Genomic DNA, 18229 nt, shown 5'->3' with positions numbered 1-18229 from the left:
AGTCCTCTTTTATACCCCAATCCTGGCTTATTGATAACCTATAGCCGGGAGAAAAGGAATAGAGTAACCCATGCACTAGGTTTGTTTGTAGTCTGTTACCATGCAGACGCATATGCACAAAAAATGCCATTTTGCTAAGTTTTTTGATCTTTTATTTTAGATGCATCCGATTGCATCAGTCCTTGAAGTAGTATTTTAATTATAAGGCATAGCAGTCTTATCCTCAGAGACTCCCCTGTCTGTTCACAGGTTTTTCAGTGCAGCAGAGTCTGGAGAGTGACAGAGCTACTGCTGTTAAAAGAAGCGATTAAGGCTAATATTTCCCCGGCTGCAGAAAAAAAAAAGCAGCGAGATCTGATGCACAGTCCACATCAACATCGGAATCAATCAACCAATTAAGCGCTCCTTACTGCCAATGAAGTCACTTCCCCCTCATGTTGCTTCACATCCAACATGCACAAAGTAGCTCGCTCATCCTACCGGTAAGATGTGTGAGCAGGATGCGTGTGCCCAGCGCTGGGTCGCGGGGGAACCCGACCGTGCAGAAGGAGCCTCGGTGAAGGAGGCGCGCTCTCCGCTCGCTACTTGATCATTATCTTTGGGAATCAGAATTTCTTTTTGGAGAGGGGAAGGGGGGGAAGCCTCCATTTTCTGCCTGCACATCCACAGCAGATGGGACTTAGATGTAAAAAAAAAAAAGAAGAAGGAGAAGAAGAATGCAGCTGCTCTTCTCCTCCTACCAGTCATGTTTAATTGGCTTGTTTTGTTCTTACCTTTTCTGCTGCAAGACTTCGCTCAGGGTTTGCTGCTTGTCTTGAAGCAGCCAGCGGAGATACTTCATTTCGCGTTGGTGCTGGGCTGCCTTCCCTGCAAAGTCTTCCTCCTGCTCAGCCAGCTTGTGAGTGATGCCTTGCACGGTGCTTGCGGCTTTCTTCCTGTACACCTGTAAGCAGAGAATACGGTGGTGAAGGATCCGCACTGGCAGGATGACTGCAACAACCCGGCGCCGTCCGTCGCTGAGGCTCCGTGATGTCTTGCTGACCCCTTAAGTCAGGTATGCCAGCCTTACGTAATCTTATACCACCCCTTCCCCGCTAATGCAGACAGTGCACTAATTTGGTTGAAGGATTAATCGTTTTCTGCTTGTGATGATGTTGATGATGCACAGGCACATGGATGCCGGAGCGCACTCACAATCCGCAGCTATGTTTTATTAATGGCAGCAAAGCTGGCAAAATTTAACAGTTGGTTCACTAGTAGCGTGCATGCTACAAGTAGCCTTGGAAAAGAGCAGGGACTAATATCTAGATAGATGGCGGCTCATTCATCCATTTTTTGCTTGCATCAAGGAAAGCTGGGTGACAACCAACAGGCCCATCGGATAAGACTAGCACACGGGTTGTCAGCCCGATTTTCTACAGTCCAGTCCAATTGGGATTTTCTTAACATTTCTTAAATAAGGATTTTATTTTTTTTATTTTTTTTTTTAAATAAAATTGCCAAAACAGAATTTTTAAAAGGTTTTTCCTGCATCTGGATGTCGTCTGGTTTGCGCATACCTGCACGATTGGCAGGTATCGTCCTCGTCACTAGGTAAGTGCACGATACTTGCCGATCATGGACGAGTCAGAAAACCCGATTTTTTTTAACAGAATTAGTAAAAATGGCTCTACATTGGCGCCATTCTTCATTGCAGGTCCTATTGACTTGAAAGAGGCAAAGCTGCACTATCGGACCCCCCGTCCTGTGAAAAAGAATGGCTCGGTGCATGTAAACGGACCCCCTTAATTGAGGATGTAAAAGTTTTTGCATCTGGTGCTCCTGCTTGTATTTTTTTAATCAGTCCAGTACCGCAGGGCTATTAGAAGCCGTTAAGCGGTTGCTGGAAGTCTATGGTATATGGACCCTTTAAAAAGGTTCAGCCGTAAACATCAAGGAGTCAGCTCGGGGACTTGGCGCACTTCATCCTCTCCAGTCTGTAATGAAAAAGGTTGTCTAATAAAACTAACATAGTGTTGGATCACAGGCGCGCGCCGCTTTAGGACCAACGCTCCTTGATTCAATTTTGCTCTGCGGGCTTAGCACCTGGGGAATCTGGGTCGTAAACGGCCAAAACGCTTGTGTGCGAGGCTCCGATTTAATACAAAGGAAGACTCGGAGTCTCGGGAGGGCGACACTTCCACGAGTCTCGGGAGGGCGACACTTCCACGAGTCTCGGGAGGGCGACACTTCCACGAGTCTCGGGAGGGCGACACTTCCAAGAGTCTCGGAAGGGTGACACTTCCAAGTGGATGAGTGTCTCGAAATTTTGGGGTGCCATAAGCGAAAACACAGCGCTTGGATGTGATCAGTAGGAGGCCGACCCCAGCGTTAGTCACCGATTCTGAAAAATGGGGCCCCCTTTTCCTTTCTCAGTGGTGATTGTAGCCCCTCAGCTGTGCCATAAGACCCCATGGGTAACTTATAAATTGCAAAGATGGAACTAACCCTTTAAAGGCTTTGCACTAAGTTGCAACCAAATTTTTCTAAAACGAAAAAAATCGAACAACTGAGTGAATAGTCTCCATTAAAAAAAAATCCCGTTTTCAGTCTGTAGCTACAAAGTAGATCTGGACTTACAGAACTAAAAGGTATAACTGCAGGATCAGACTACACAGGGATTGTTTGTAGTCTGTCACCATGGAAACTCATAGGTCTGCATAGGTGCTGTGGATGCAAAAGGGAGGATTTTTTTGTTTGTTTGTTTGTTGTTTTTTTTAATGAAGTCTGATTAATTGCATCTAAAATAGAAAATGCTGCAAAAACAGAACCCCCGTTGCTCGGTCGTGATTTGCAGGATTCGGACTCTTGCGCATCTCGATGAGCCTGATAGCGACTTTAATCATCGGACACTGATAACATTTAGCGACACCCGGCGCTGCTAATAGCGGTCTGTCATCAGTACAAATTACGCTGCTAATTCAGTTTCTCTTGAAGAACATTTGTCAGACAGCTAATGCACGCTCTCAATCTTCCCGCGTATTAATAATGGATGAATCATGGTCAAATATTATATCAGTGGAAATTAATTTTAATGAATGTCTTTGCGATGCAATGCCCTTGACTGCTGTGAGCAGGATGGAGGGATGGGGGTCCCGTAAGGAGTCAAATAATAGATCTGTCAAGTCTTATAATTTAGTGACTGACACCTCCATTCACAGCAATGCTGTGCGGAAACTGAAAACAACGAGGGATATAAAAAAAAATAATTGAAAATATAATAATAGTCTATACAAGAAATGGCTGCATATTACCAAGCAGGAGGACATCACAGGGCGAATGCCGCCACCAACACGGGGTTATAGCCGGGTTAGTTTGGGGGTTTATTGGGGGTCCGATCCTGTGAGTGGAGCATGTAAACTGTGATCACCAGGCAATGTTTCTGCATCAGATAGCAGTATTATTATGACGTTGATTAGAAGCTACAGCAGCGTATTTAATGGCCACTGTATGAGCAGTATATGGTAGTAATAAAGGACTACAGGGTGTATTTATTCAGGCACAGTATGGCAGTATTATTATATGTGCATTGAATAGCGGTATTGTGTGAGCTTGCATTTAGGAACTATATATTAGCATTACATGAATACAGTATGGAAGTATTATTTGGGCACTGAACAGCAATATTGTATGACAGCTATATGGCAATAATAAATGGATACAATGTACAGTTATTTAGGGGCTGTATGGCGATATTGTTATTTGGGTACGGAAAAGCTGCACTGTGTGGGCTTGTACTGGGGCACTGAATGGCGATATTGTCTGAGCATTATAAAATGGATATTGTACGTAGTTGTTTAGGCAGTGTATGGCAGTATTTGGGAACATGAGGCGGTATGGTGTGGGTTTGTATTTGGGCACTTAATGGCAATATATGTATATAGCATAGTATTGGCACTATACTGTAGAAATCAATGGATTCTGTGTGGAGTTATTTATGCGCTGTATGGCGGTAATATTTGGCGGTATGGTGTGGGCTTGTGTTCAGGCACTTAATGGCATATCTGTCTGCAGTATGGGCATTATACAGTAGGAATAAATGGATACTGCATGGAGTAATTTAGGTGCTATTTGGTAATTTAGGTATTATTTGGGCACTGAATTGCTGCGCTATGTGGGCATGTATTTGGGCACTGAATGTGCGCATTATACGGGACTATTATTTAGCACTGTAAGGTAGTATTCAGTATAAACATTTGGGTTAAAAACTTGCACAAATGCACTGATTTATGATTGTCAGGACACACCGTCTTCTAACAATTACGGCCAATAGTCAGACTGCACAATACCAACATTAAAAAAAAAAAAAAATGAAAAAATTAAATCGCATATACGTTGAATTCTTTATTTTGAGTCTAATCGTCAAGAAAATGAATTAGGTTACCTTTCTATATCTGTGATGACTAATACAAAATTCCATTTCGACCTTCCTGCTGATCGTGGTGATTACTGCACCCCTACGCATCTGTAAGCGCGGCCGGCTATATGACTGCCATATGGCGCCCCCACCCTGTGTATGGGCTTGCTGTGCATCTTCTATACATTATTCAGGATGTTAATGTCAGGCAGCAGCAGGGGCCCGGGACATCATCGTAGGCAGCGTGTCATTATTGTGACAGCACTGAGGATTGCAAGTGACAGCCCGCGAGTGCCCCACTGCCGTTATGTCTTCACCAGAGCTGTAGCCTTTTGCAGAATAAAGAATCTATTCACGTGTGATGACAAAGTATATATAAAAAAAAATTAATAATAAATTCACGGAATTTATGCGGATCGCTGGCATAAAAATACATGCGGTCACGCTCGGGCCAGGAAATCAGACGGCCAGTCCGAGCATAGTGTAAGGCTATGTTCACACGCTGCGGATCCGCAGCGGTTTCCCATGCGTTTACAGTACAATGTAAACCTATGGGAAAAGCAATCCGCAGTGCACATGCTGCAGAAAAAAACGCTCGGAAACGCAGCGGTCTACATTCCGCAGCATGTCAATTCTTTGTGCGGAATCCGCAGCGGTTTTACACCTGCTCCATAATATAAAACCGCAGGTGTAACTGCAGTGGAATCCGCACAAAAATTCCGCAGGAAATCCGCAGGTAAAACGCAGTGCCTTTTACCTGCGGTTTTCACAAATCCGCTGCGGAAAAATCCGCAGACCTCAAGAATACGTGTGCACATACTCTTACGATCCTCCTCCCAGCTATAGGGATTGCCCAACACCAATAACTCTTGCATCATCCCCTCTAAGATCAGGGGACCCTTCAAAAGTAAAGTACCCTTTCGTGGACAGATCACGACCTCTTGCCCCAATGTAACCAGGGGGGGGGGGGGAGGAGGCTAGAAGTAAATATACAAACTTTTTTTTTTTTTTTTTTTATAAAGACCGCAATGGGGTAGTTATTGATCCCATTATTGCTGCGTCTTCCAAGATAAAAAAAGAACAATAATTTAAAGGGGATTTTTAATTTAACAGTGTGACCAATACATTGCCTGTTCTTTAAAGGGAACCTGTCACCCCCCCCCAGTCGTTTCAAACTAAAAGAGCCACCTTGTGCAGCAAGGTGGCTCTTTTAGTTCTGGGTGCTGTAACTAGAGAAATAATCCGTTTTATAATTTGTCAGAAATACCTTGTCTTCAGTCAAGGAGGCAGGCGTTTCCCCCCTGCTTCAGACTCCACACAGCCGTCACTCAAATCTTCTTGACGCCGGGCGCCGCCTCCTCAGCGCTGTTTTGAAAATAGCCGGCGCCTGCGCTCTTTTTTTCCTGCCTGGTGCAGGTGCAGTGAGCGCTGCCCGTCTTTCCTCATATGCAGTCTCGGTGACTGCGCCTGTGCGGCCGCCCTGCTTGTGAATCCCAGCCCCGCAATGTAAATAAATCATAAGTCACTGCGGGGCTGGGATTCACAAGAAGGGCGGGCGCACAGGCGCAGTCACTGAGACTGCATATGAGGAAAGACGGGCAGCGCTCACTGCGCCTGCACCAGGCAGGAAAAGAGAGCGCAGGCGCCGGCTATTTTCAAAACAGCGCTGAGGAGGCGGCGCCCGGCGCCAAGCAGATTTGAGTGACGGCTGTGTGGTGTCTGCTACAGGGGGGAAAGGCCTGCCTCCTTGACTGAAGACAAGGTATTTCTGACAAATTATAAAACGGATTATTTCTCTAGCTACAGCACCCAGAACTAAAAGAGCCACCTTGTCAGAATGCAGCATTACTGCTGCACAAGGTGGCTCTTTTAGTTTGAAACGACTGGGGGGGGGGGGGGGAGGGGGGGGACAGGTTCCCTTTAATGTTGGAAACATGGCAAAACTAATTTTCTATTTATTTTTTTAGCATTTCTGCAAGCATAGAAGATGAGCGCGGAGGAGACGCTAACAGTGGACGAGCTGGAGTGTAAGATATGCTACCAGAAATTCAACACTCATAATCGTAGGCCCAAGATCCTAGACTGCCTTCACCGAGTTTGTGCCAGATGCCTATCGAAGATCCTGAACGTAGGAGGAGGTGCTCCGGGCATCAGCTGCCCCTTCTGTCGCAATGAGACTGAACTCCAGGGAGAGGAGGTAGTCGCAGGCCTCCCGGATGACACCAATATCTTGTCCAAGCTGGTGGAGAAAACCATGTGCAAATCGGACAGCAATGAAGTTGTCTTGACGCCCAAAAACCTGGCGTCTTCGAGTCCTTCTCATGGATCTTCTAACTGCCTAGTCATCACGATTATGGAAGTACAAAGGGACGCGAGCAGGACTCCGAGCCAAAACACCATCTCGGACTACTATGCAGACCACAGTCTCGACTCTGCCTCCATAAGTTCTCATGGCCAAATTGACCATGACCTGTTCTCCAAACTTTGCAACCACGTCCCCCGGATACTAGTCTGGCTCCTCGGCTTTTTTTACTTTGGTTCCTTACCCCTCGGGATCTATCTGCTGGTAATTCAGAAAGTGACGCTTGGGATTGTTTGCGTCAGCCTGGTGCCCTCTAGTTTAACTGTGTGTCTGGTCTACGGCTTTTGCCAGTGCCTGTGCCAAGGAATGTGCGACTGCTCCTCGAGAAGTTGACAAATGTTGATGGTGACCTCTGAGAGACGTCCTCACCGCACCGGTAAAGCGGTAGACTCGGGTAATGGATTTGTTTGGTATGGCTCCCATGTTTTCCTATATAAAGTGTATTATGAGATCTACTTGAAACGTGGATGTAAGTGAATCTACTGCACAGTAAAAGTCCAACATCTTTCACGTGGCTCGTGTTTGTTTCCATGTATCTCATACGAGAGGATCTCTGTAACCATCTTAGAGGTAAAGTATAATTTATGAGGACCATCCGAGGAATGGTTATGCAAGATCATTTGACTTGCTGGTAATGTAAATCAGGAGGGTGATGTTACAACATATAGTCATCGCCGAAAGTGTTGGCACCCTTGAAATTGTTCCCGAAGATTAATTATTTATTCCAAAAAATTATTGCTATTACACATATTTTGTTATACACATGTTTATTTCTTTTGTGTGCATTATAACAAGAACAAAAACAAAGAAAAAAAGGCAAATTGGACATAATTTCACACAAAACTGCAAAAATAGGACGGATAAAATTGTTGGCATCCTCAACTTAATATTTGGTTGCATCAATCGCTTCCTATAACTGGAATTTTTGACCACCCTTCTTTTGCAAACTGCTCAAGGTCTCTCATATGTGAAGGCGCCTTATTGCAACAGCAATTTTAAGATCTTTCCACAGGTGATCAACGGGATTTAGATCCAGACTCATTGCTGCCACTTTCCAGCTCTTTGTTTCCATCCATTTCTGGGGGTTTCTTGAAGCATGTTAGGGGTCATTGTCCTGCTGGAAGACCCATGACCTAAGACGCAAACCCAGCTTTCTGACACTGGGCACTACATTGCCTCCCAAAATAATTTGGTAATCCTCAGACTTCATCATACCTTACACACAGTCAAGGCACCCAGTGGCAGAAGCTGCAAAACAACCCCAAAACATGCTTGAACCTCCACCATATTTAACTGTAGGCACCGTATTCCTTTCTTTCTAGGCCTCATTTTGTTTTCAGTAAACAGTAGAATAATGTGCTTTACCAAAAAGATCTGTCTTGGTCTCATATGTCCACAAGACTCTTTCCCAGAAGGATTTTGGCTTAGTCACGTACATTTTGGCAAACTGCAGTCTAGCTTTTTTAGGTCTCTGTGTCAGCAGTGGGATCCTCCTGGATTTACTGCTATTGCATTTAATTTCATTCAAATGTGGATGGATAGTTTGCGCCGACACTGATGCACTCTGAGCCTGTAGGACTGCTTGAATTTCTTTGTAACATGATTGTGGCTGCTTATCTACCATCCGGACTATACTGCATTGCAACCTTTCCTCAATTTTTCTCTGCCGTCCTCGTCCAGGGTGATTATCTACAGTGCCGCGGGTTGTAAACCTCTTGATTATATTGTGCACCATGGACAAGGGAACATCAAGATCTCTGGAGATGGACTTGTAACCTTGACATTGGTGATCTTGTTCAACAATTTTGGTTCTCAAGTCCTCAGTCAGTTCTTATCTCTTTCTGTTCTCCATGGTTAGTGAGGCAGGCTCTGACACACAATGCAAAGATTGAGTCAACTTCTCCCCATTTTAATTGGTTTCAAGTGTGATTTTCATATTGCCGACACATGTTACTTGCCACAAGTGAGTGTGAACGAGCATCACATGATTGAAACAAAACTGTTTACCCATAATTTTAGAAAGGTGCCATCAATTTTGTCAGGCCCATTTTTGGTGTTTTGTGTGAAATTACGTCCAAATTGCCTTTTTATCTCAGATTTTTTTTTGTGTTGTTATAATAGACACACAAAAATAAACATGTGTATAACCAAACGTGTTATCTAAATAATTTTCTGGGAAAAATACTTCATTTTCTGTAACAATTTCAAAGCCAACACTTTCGGCCAGGACTGTACAAATATCAGATACCTCCAGTCATATAAAACTTTTCCTTTTTAAAGGTCACCTTTTATAATCATACATATACTGCTTTTCTCTGAAAGATGATAAATGAATCAATTAAGTAATTATACTAATTTTAGGGTGAGGCCAGTTTTCGGTAGAGCTGCAGCTGCTCCATTTGGCCTTACCCTAGAAAAAAAAATGCGTTTGATAATGCACACTTTTGAAATCACATGTTGCGACGGCTGTTTTTCTGATCTTCCCACTTCTCAGCCATGTAGCCCTCGTTTCCATTTATGCATCTGTGTCTGTTCTTTCACCCCTCCACCCCAAACATTAGAACTGTTCCCATAGATTTCTATGGGATCGATACCAGTAATTCAGGAGCAGAAAAGTGAAAAGCCCGTTTCTCATGAATTTGGTCAGGGTGGGCACCTGGAGGTCTTCCTTTCGTCAGAGCAAAGAGAAAAGTCAATTTCTCCTGGTTTCGATCAGTGTGGGCACCTGGACGTCTTCCATTCATCAGAACCTTTTGTAGCGGACAGTGAAGTATACTTCGGATACTTATCTGCCCGCTACAAAAGGTTCTGATGAAAGGAAGACGTCCAGATGCCCACACTGACCGAAACCAGGAGAAATGGGCTTTTCACTTGCTCTGATGAAAGGAAGACGTCCAGGTGCCCACACTGACCGAAGCCAGGAGTAATGGGATTTTCACTTGCTCTGATGAAAGGAAGACGTCCAGGTGCCCACACTGACCGAAACCAGGAGAAATGGGCTTTTCACTTGCTCTGATGAAAGGAAGACGTCCAGGTGCCCACACTGACCGAATTCAGGAGAAACATGCTTCTCTCTTTGCTCTGCTCCGAACTCCTCTGTGCTGATTTATTAACCAAATCAAAATTGAGCGGAACTTTAATGTGGTCATAAATCAGCCGTTAGCTCTCATGCTCTCATCAAACTCTCTGTTAGAGCAAGCTGACTGACAGATTCTCAGTTAACTCATTCTGCAGCCAGAAATATGAAGGGAAACAAAAAGAAAACAAAAATTGTAATACTACCCAATTGCAAAAATTATTTTTTGTCCAAAATGTGTTAATACTTTTTGCAGGTTCTAAAATTAATCGTCAATGAGGCCCTTCGCAATAAGCCCGGTGTGTAGTCACTGTGTATATATTAGATCTTTACACGGACTTATTACAGTTCGTACGGCAATTATTAGACGTGCGGAGGACATTGCCATAGTAACAGATCCGCAGGTCACATCCAGACATGTGACGAGCCCGATGACTTGGCGTCAACTCATTATCACATGAAGAGCCAAACAGTCCAATCTCCCAATATGTAGTAGGTGTAATAATAATAATAATAATAATAATAATAATAATATTATTATTAGAAAAAAACTCTAATTTGCAATGTAGTATAGTTCTTCTGATTAGCTATGTCGCTTACATGTGCAGGGCAACGCAGTAGCTTATGTATCCATGGTTACCATCACTCACATAGTGACAGTCAGTTTTTAGTGCTTGTAACTATGAATAGCTAAGCCACTGCAATGCCCTGCACATGGGGTAAGCAACACAGCTAATCAGAGGAACTATACTAAATTTCTAATTGAAGGCATTTGCTAATATTATTACACCTACTACAAATTGGGATAGGATCTTGGAGTTGGGAATACTCCTTTAAGGGTATGTAAACTGCAGCTAAAGAAAAAAAAATCAAGACATCCTAATGATTGTCCAGGTGGAACGACAGAAGAAAGGGATGAGGTGGTAAGGAGTTGTACATCCTTACTTGCTGTAAGGAGAATATCACCCACGGATCGGCACGGTTTGGACTGCTTCGGTGAGTCACGCCACTTTTTGGGGATTCCGAGGCTTTGGGTAAACTGTGTGGGAGCTGCCACTAGATAAAATACGAAAACGTGACGTTGTCGTCTTATATCCCTATTTGCAGCCTCTCGGCTCATTATCTGGGAGAGAATGATGCTGCAGAACAGACAGTCGCTCTGCGAGATGAGAAACACTGGCGTTATCCTGCGCTGCCAAATAATGAACAGACAGGGCGGCTGCAATCTGATCAGGACCCGCAAGATCCCATCAACCAGACAGAACAGATGCTGCAGAAAGCGTCTCTCTCTCTGCACAAGTCTGCTTTACCTTTCCCAAAAATGCTATCCCCTCCCGTCCACGGGCTGTGCCCAATATTGAGGTTTGGTACCAATTATTCGTTCAAGCCCTTTAAATTTTAAAAGGCACGGTCAAATCTGATATTTCTTCTGCAGAGAATTATGGACTTGTGAGAGGTTTCTGCTTGGAGAGGTTAGCAGATTGCAAGGGATGTTAGTTATGGGACTTGCTGTAATGAGGGTGCCCCCTTTAGATAAAACAGTCGTGTGACCTAGATCGCCCCCTGTAGCACGTCACCCTCTTCCAAAAAATTGTCACAAAGCAAAGCTCTTACCTTCACTTTCTCTTCCAGCCGCCCCAGCCGCACGCTGCCTTCCATCATCTGAGAGAGGACGCCTCGTTTTTCAGCTTCCAGACCTTTAGTCTAAACAGAATGGTCACAATATTAAAATGAAATGTAATGAGGCGTCACTGGGGTGAGGGGTGGATGGCCAGAATTACCACCGGTGACAGCTGTTATCACTGGGGTGAGCGACAAGACTCCCAGAATTACCACCGGTGCCAGCTGTTATCACTGGGGTGAGCGGCAGACGCCCAGAATTACCACGGGTGCCAACCGTTATCATTGGGGTGAGCGGCAGACGCCCAGAATTACCACTAGACATTACCCATGATAGTTCACAGCGCAGGGATAAAGCACCCAGTGAGGTCACAGCGCAGGGATGAGGCACCCAGTGAGGTCACAGCACAGGGATAAAGCACCCAGTGAGGTCACAGCGCAGGGATCAGGCACCCAGTGAGGTCACAGCGCAGGGATCAGGCACCCAGTGAGGTCACAGTGCAGGGATCAGGCACCCAGTAAGGTCACAGCGCAGGGATAAGGCACCCAGTGAGGTCACAGCGCAGGGATAAGGCACCCAGTGAGGTCACAGCGCAGGGATAAGACACCCAGTGAGGTCACAGCGCAGGGATAAGGCACCCAGTGAGGTCACAGCGCAGGGATAAGGCACACAGTGAGGTCACAGCGCAGGGATAAGGCACCCAGTGATGTCACAGCGTAGGGATAAGGCACCCAGTGAAGTCACAGCGCAGGGATAAGGCACCCAGTGAGGTCACAGCGCAGGGATAAGGCACCCAGTGAGGTCACAGCACAAGGACAAGGCACCCAGTGAGGTCACAGCGCAGGGATAAGGCACGTAGTGAGGTTACAGCGCAAGGATAAGCCACCCAGTGATGTCACAGCGTAGGGATAAGGCACCCAGTGAGGTCACAGCGCAGGGATAAGGCACCCAGTGAGGTCACAGCGCAGGGATAAGGCACCCAGTGAGGTCACAGCACAAGGATAAGGCACCCAGTGAGGTAACAGCGCAAGGATAAGCCACCCAGTGATGTCACAGAGTAGGGATATGGCACCCAGTGAGGTCACAGCGCAGGGTTAAGGCACCCAGTGAGGTCACAGCGCAGGGATAAGGCACCCAGTGAGGTCACAGCGCAGGGATAAGGCACCCAGTGAGGTCACAGCGCAAGGATAAGCCACCCAGTGATGTCACAGCGTAGGGATAAGGCACCCAGTGAAGTCACAGCGCAGGGATAAGGCACCCAGTGAGGTCACAGCACAAGGATAAGGCACCCAGTGAGGTCACAGCGCAGGGATAAGGCACCCAGTAAGGTCACAGCGCAGGGATAAGGCACCCAGTGAGGTCACAGCACAAGGATAAGGCACCCAGTGAGGTTACAGCGCAAGGATAAACCACCCAGTGAGGTCACAGCGCAGGGATAAGGCACCAGTGATGTCACAGTGCAGGGATAAGGCACCCAGTGATGTCACAGCGAAGGGATAAGGCACCCAGTGAGGTCACAGTATGACAAGCAGAAAATACAGTGTGAGATTTCCTCCCACCAGACACCAATGGGCGCCGCAGCACTTCTGAAGCCCTGTTAGAATTAACTTTCCAAAAATGCTGGTTCATCTTGTCATCATAAAAGCCAACCTGGAGCGGCGAGAGTATGATGGATGCTGACAGTCCGCCCGCTGAGACTTGCCAGCTTGTTATAACTGCTCTACTCCAGAGATTAGAGAAGGCAAGAAACCAGATCCTCCGTCACACCAACAACAGAGCGAATAAAGCAAGAAAAGGGAACGGAGACATCCACACGACCCGGCTGCAGTCAGCTCTGAGGATGATGCAGACCGACAGTAATACCACCCTCATTATCCCATATGCTGGAGTATTCAGAGGTCATAGAAAACTAAGAACAATATCGGACGCCATCACCTCTTTAGCCGCTTGCGTACCACCGAGCGGCTCCTTCAGAGTCATTTCATATGCCTGCTGTATTATGCGGCAGCAATTACTTGGCGGATGCAGCAGGCAACACTGCGGAACTATCCCCCATAGGTGACCGCGGCATTTAGGTGGTTAGTAAGATCTGGGGCGTTCCCTCTGTCACCCGATCGTGGGACATTAATGGGTTGGAGTAGCCCCCAAGGTCCGCTATTGGTAGGGACATTGGTCGTGCGACAAAAAGATAAAAAAGTGATGCTGCCATCAGTAATAGTGAATGTGAGAGTGTTCCAGCATGGAACATCAGCAGACGCAGAGAATAAAAACTGGTTCAATTTTTTTAAAGTTAATTTTCCAGCATATTCCATGTAAGTCGTTTGTGAGGGTATGTGCAGCACATTTGCAGCAGATGTGCCTAAAATATGTAGGGATTTTAAGAAAAATTCAGTGTAACATATGCTTGTATTATTTTTTTTTTACATGTGGTTTGTTATGCATTTTTACCCCATTTATTTGAATGGGGGAAAAAAAAAAAAACACTCACGATGCGATAAAACTGTGCTGGGCCAATGGCGAAAAATCAAAACCTTCCATCATAGGGATCACTCCAAGTTGCAGGTTACCCACCATATTAACGAGCTCGTCTCTCTCCCCAGCGATGCTCTCCGCCAGGGTTATAAGATTGGCCAGATACTGATGTGCCGTCACCTCCTTCTCCATCGCGTCCTCCAGCTGCTGCTTTAGCTGGCCGACTCTCCTCTGCAGCTTCCTGAAAGCACAAATACATAGAAAACGGATGAGTGGCGGCACAATTGGGTAATGCGGGGCTGGGCGGCTTGCCATGAACACAATGCATTACATTATACAGTCACCAGACGCTTAATTACCGGCGGCACGTCAAGCTGAAATTCCCAATTGTCGGGTTACTGGGTATATAACGACCTGTTACACGGGCCATGGAGGTGCATGCAATGATATTATTCTCTGCACGGCATACTGTAAATACTAATGTTCTGTATTCACTGCATGCATTAAACCCCGGCGCACGTCATTTCAGGTGGGATATAAAGAATGAGGGCATGGTGCTCCCCATGCTCCGACACAAAGCAAAAGCACTTAATGAAGCAAATTCTCCATATCTGGGATTTGTAGCCTAAACCTTGACGTGGCTCTCGGACTGCAGACGCCGGAAATGTCGGGTTTCTGAGGATCTAAGCAATTCAGTACCCAATCCCCAAAAGTGAGGAAGCCATGTATGGTGCCAATTAGAATAGCTGAAGAGCGGAGTGTTTATGGTACACCAAAAATTGTCCCCCTTGCAAAATAAAAAAAAAAAAACAACACATAATCCACTCCTGCAGTGGCCCAGCTCCAGCGACGTCGGCTCCAGGTCAGCCGGGGCTCACACATTCAGGAAGAAGAGCACTGCGCCCAATAGTGGACGCTCATAATAATTTCACCCCGGCAAAACAGGACTGCATACCACTGGAGCAGCATTGGTGCAGGAGGCAAGTATAAGGTGCTTTTATTTTACTAAGGGGACTACTTTATTTAAAAAGAGGTTGTCCAACGGGCATAAGGGGCCAAGGATTGGGGACATATATACCAGGAAGAGGCCCAGCATGGAGGACATATATACCAGGAAGAGGCCCAGCATGGAGGACATATATACCAGGAAGAGGCCCAGCATGGAGGACATATATACCAGGAAGAGGCCCAGCATGGAGGACATATATACCAGGATAGGGCCCAGGATGGGGGACATATATAACAGGATGTGGGACATATATACCAGGATAGGGCCAAGGATGGAGGACATATATACCAGGAAGAGGTCCATGATGGAGGACATATATACCAGGATAGGGCCCAGGATGGAGGACATATATACCAGGAAGGGGTCCAGGATGGGGGATATATACCAGGATAGGGCCCAGGATGGAGGACATATATACCAGGAAGAGGCCCAGCATAGAGGACATATATACCAGGAAGAGGCCCAGCATGGAGGACATATATACCAGGAAGAGGCCCAGCATGGAGGACATATATACCAGGAAGAGGCCCAGCATGGAGGACATATATACCAGGAAGAGGCCCAGCATGGAGGACATCTATACCAGGAAGGGGTCCAGGATGTGAGACATATATACCAGGAAGAGGCCCAGCATGGAGGACATATATACCAGGAAGAGGCCCAGCATGGAGGACATATATACCAGGAAGAGGCCCAGCATGGAGGACATATATACCAGGATAGGGCCCAGGATGGGGGACATATATACCAGGAAGAGACCCAGCATGGAGGACATATATACCAGGAAGAGGCCCAGCATGGAGGACATATATACCAGGATGTGGGACATATATACCAGGATAGGGCCAAGGATGGAGGACATATATACCAGGAAGAGACCCAGCATGGAGGACATATATACCAGGAAGAGGCCCAGCATGAAGGACATATATACCAGGATGTGGGACATATATACCAGGATAGGGCCCAGGATGGGGGACATATATACCAGGAAGAGGCCCAGCATGGAGGACATATATACCAGGAAGAGGCCCAGCATGAAGGACATATATACCAGGATGTGGGACATATATACCAGGATAGGGCCAAGGATGGAGGACATATATACCAGGAAGAGGTCCAGGATGGAGGACATATATACCAGGATAAGGCCCAGGATGGAGGACATATATACCAGGAAGGGGTCCAGGATGGGGGATATATATCAGGATAGGGCCCAGGATGGAGGACATATATACCAGGAAGAGGCCCAGCATGGAGGACATATATACCAGGATGGGGGACATATATACCAGGATAGGGCCAAGGATGGAGGACATATATACCAGGAAGAGGTCCAGGATGGAGGACATATATACCAGGATAGGGCCCAGGATGGGGGACATATATACCAGGAAGTGGTCCAGGATGGGGAACATATATACCAGGAAGGGGTCCAGAATGGAGGACATACATACCAGGATAGGGCCCAGGATGGAGGACAGACATACAAAAATGAGGGACACGTATGCCAGGAAGGGGCCCAGAATGGGGGACATATATACCTGGATGGGAGAGTATACGGGGGGGGGGGCAAACACGTTTATCTTTATAGGATTTAGAAAGCTACAAGGGTCCATACATCTGACCTACATGCAGGGGGGCGCCATGACCAAATCTTGCACCGGGGCCCACCGGACTCTAGATACGCCACTGCCTGTAATGTCTCCAGTGCTGGAGAGAATGCAGGTTCAATCATACATTTAGGGTTGACGTTTTCTTTGTTTTTAGGGGGAACGTAGTGTTCTTTCCTGAGCCTAAACAATGCCGACCTTCTGGACTTTTTAGTCGCCTCCACTTCCGCTTCGAGGATCTTGTTGTCTGTTGATAGGTCGTTCCTCTGGAGCAGCAGCGCTTTTTTCTCCGCCTGCAGGGCAGAGATCTTTCCCATCAGATCGTCTGCGTCTCTCTTGCCGTCCTCCTTCTGCTGCTGAAGTTGTCTGCCGGAGAAGAGCACAATCACAACGCAATGAAAATGGACCCGAAACCTTCATTACTCCGCAAAAGAATTTCTATTTCGTGCAACATTTCTCTGGAGTGTGAGATATTGCTCCACAATGCTCCTGCGGTGGAACGGACCTGATGGATGAGGAGGGGGATGGTGGAAAGAACAGCTTCTTGGTCTAATATTGACATTAACACTGGAAAGATCAAACCAGGGCAGAAGATGCAGAGGAAATCAGTCTGGATGATTGAGAATGAAGCGTGAAAGAGATTGCTTCCTACCTCTGGGCTAGTGATTCCAGATGATGAAACAGATGACTGCTCAGAGCGTAATGAGATGCCCTAAAAATGGCAGAAAAGTCAGCAGGGGCCTAATCAGTTGCAGCATTAAAATGGCGCGCCATGCTCCTTAAAACGGCGCGGCATGCTCCTTAAAACGGCGCGGCATGCTCTCCATTATCAATCCTTCAGGTTGGATACTTGGCCAAAAAAAGGATAGACGGTGGGTCTTAAAGGGGTATTACCACTGTATAAAGAGAGGGCACATATTGTTAGGGACCGATCCTGAGAATGAGGCGGCTTTGGGGTCGGTTTACCTTTTGTTCCCCCCTTTTATTATTTTATTTTTCCTGCAAGTGGAGCTGCAGCCAATTAATGACACCTGCGGCTTGTGCCTACTAAGCTTGCTGTCAATGTGATGTCACAGCTGCAGCCGATCAACAGAGACAGAAGCAGCGGTAGAGACACACGGTCCTAATGATGAAAACTTTACACCTGCTTCAGGGTTTAAAAAGGGGTTGGTCGATGCTGATCACATCCACGCCGGGGGTCCTGATAAGGTGGCGTCTGCACATACCTGCCACACAAGCATACTAACCAATCGGAGAGGTGCACAGTACCCGCCAAGGAGGTCTGCCCATCCTGACAGCTACAGGAAGCCACAGCGTTATCAGCGATGATCAACTACCAATGTGGAAGTGAGCGGCGCCCCACAACCCCTTTAAGGGTGAAGACCATAGCATCCCTTAGACTCTGCACCCCAAAGCAGGCAACAGCATGGAGAATCCATATTTCCGGCACGTAACATCTAGGAGAGAGAGAACCATCAATGACAATGAACCGGAGATCTCGCTCATTCACAGATGACGCGGACGCGTACTACATTCACTTTCTGCACAATGTACGGCTTTGTCTGCTCTGTTTGTCCTTCATCTGCATGAATCATCAAATGAATCATTTGTAGCCAAAAGATATTACGATGGATGATAAAACATAAGTGGGACATGACCGGATCAGACTGACGGCCATTA

General features: G+C 46.4%; 2 protein-coding genes across 8 annotated transcripts in view; one reads left to right on the top strand and one right to left on the bottom strand.

The window, feature by feature from the left end:
• CEP89 (centrosomal protein 89) overlaps positions 1-18229 on the bottom strand; it is a 106350-nt gene that overhangs the window by 18776 nt on the left and 69345 nt on the right. For 4 of the 6 annotated variants that reach the window (XM_077288650.1, XM_077288651.1, XM_077288654.1 and 1 more), the window contains 4 exons: positions 16748-16915; positions 14027-14168; positions 11449-11538; positions 774-943 (listed from right to left, as the gene is read on the bottom strand). In XM_077288650.1, the coding sequence (XP_077144765.1) occupies positions 774-943; positions 11449-11538; positions 14027-14168; positions 16748-16915 (570 nt within the window). Of the gene's footprint in view, positions 1-492; positions 679-773; positions 944-11448; positions 11539-14026; positions 14169-16747; positions 16916-18229 lie in introns of those variants that run through there. The other 2 variants (XM_077288652.1, XM_077288653.1) reach the window with 2 other exon arrangements.
• LOC143807285 (E3 ubiquitin-protein ligase RNF182-like) lies at positions 924-7232 on the top strand. 2 transcript variants are annotated; one of them, XM_077288658.1, is made up of 3 exons: positions 1002-1054; positions 1509-1593; positions 6364-7232. In XM_077288658.1, the coding sequence occupies exon 3, from the start codon at positions 6384-6386 to the stop codon at positions 7089-7091; it is 708 nt and encodes a 235-aa protein (XP_077144773.1). In that variant the 5' UTR covers positions 1002-1054; positions 1509-1593; positions 6364-6383; the 3' UTR covers positions 7092-7232. The 2 variants fall into 2 exon arrangements, with proteins under 2 accessions (XP_077144772.1, XP_077144773.1); XM_077288657.1 differs by lacking the exon at positions 1509-1593 and having other exon boundaries at positions 924-1054.

Source organism: Ranitomeya variabilis, chromosome 2 (assembly GCF_051348905.1).
Source record: "Ranitomeya variabilis isolate aRanVar5 chromosome 2, aRanVar5.hap1, whole genome shotgun sequence".
NCBI classification, from domain to species: domain Eukaryota; kingdom Metazoa; phylum Chordata; class Amphibia; order Anura; family Dendrobatidae; genus Ranitomeya; species Ranitomeya variabilis.
The sequence above is the reverse complement of the archived record's forward strand: the minus strand, read 5'-3'. Positions and strand labels throughout refer to the sequence as shown.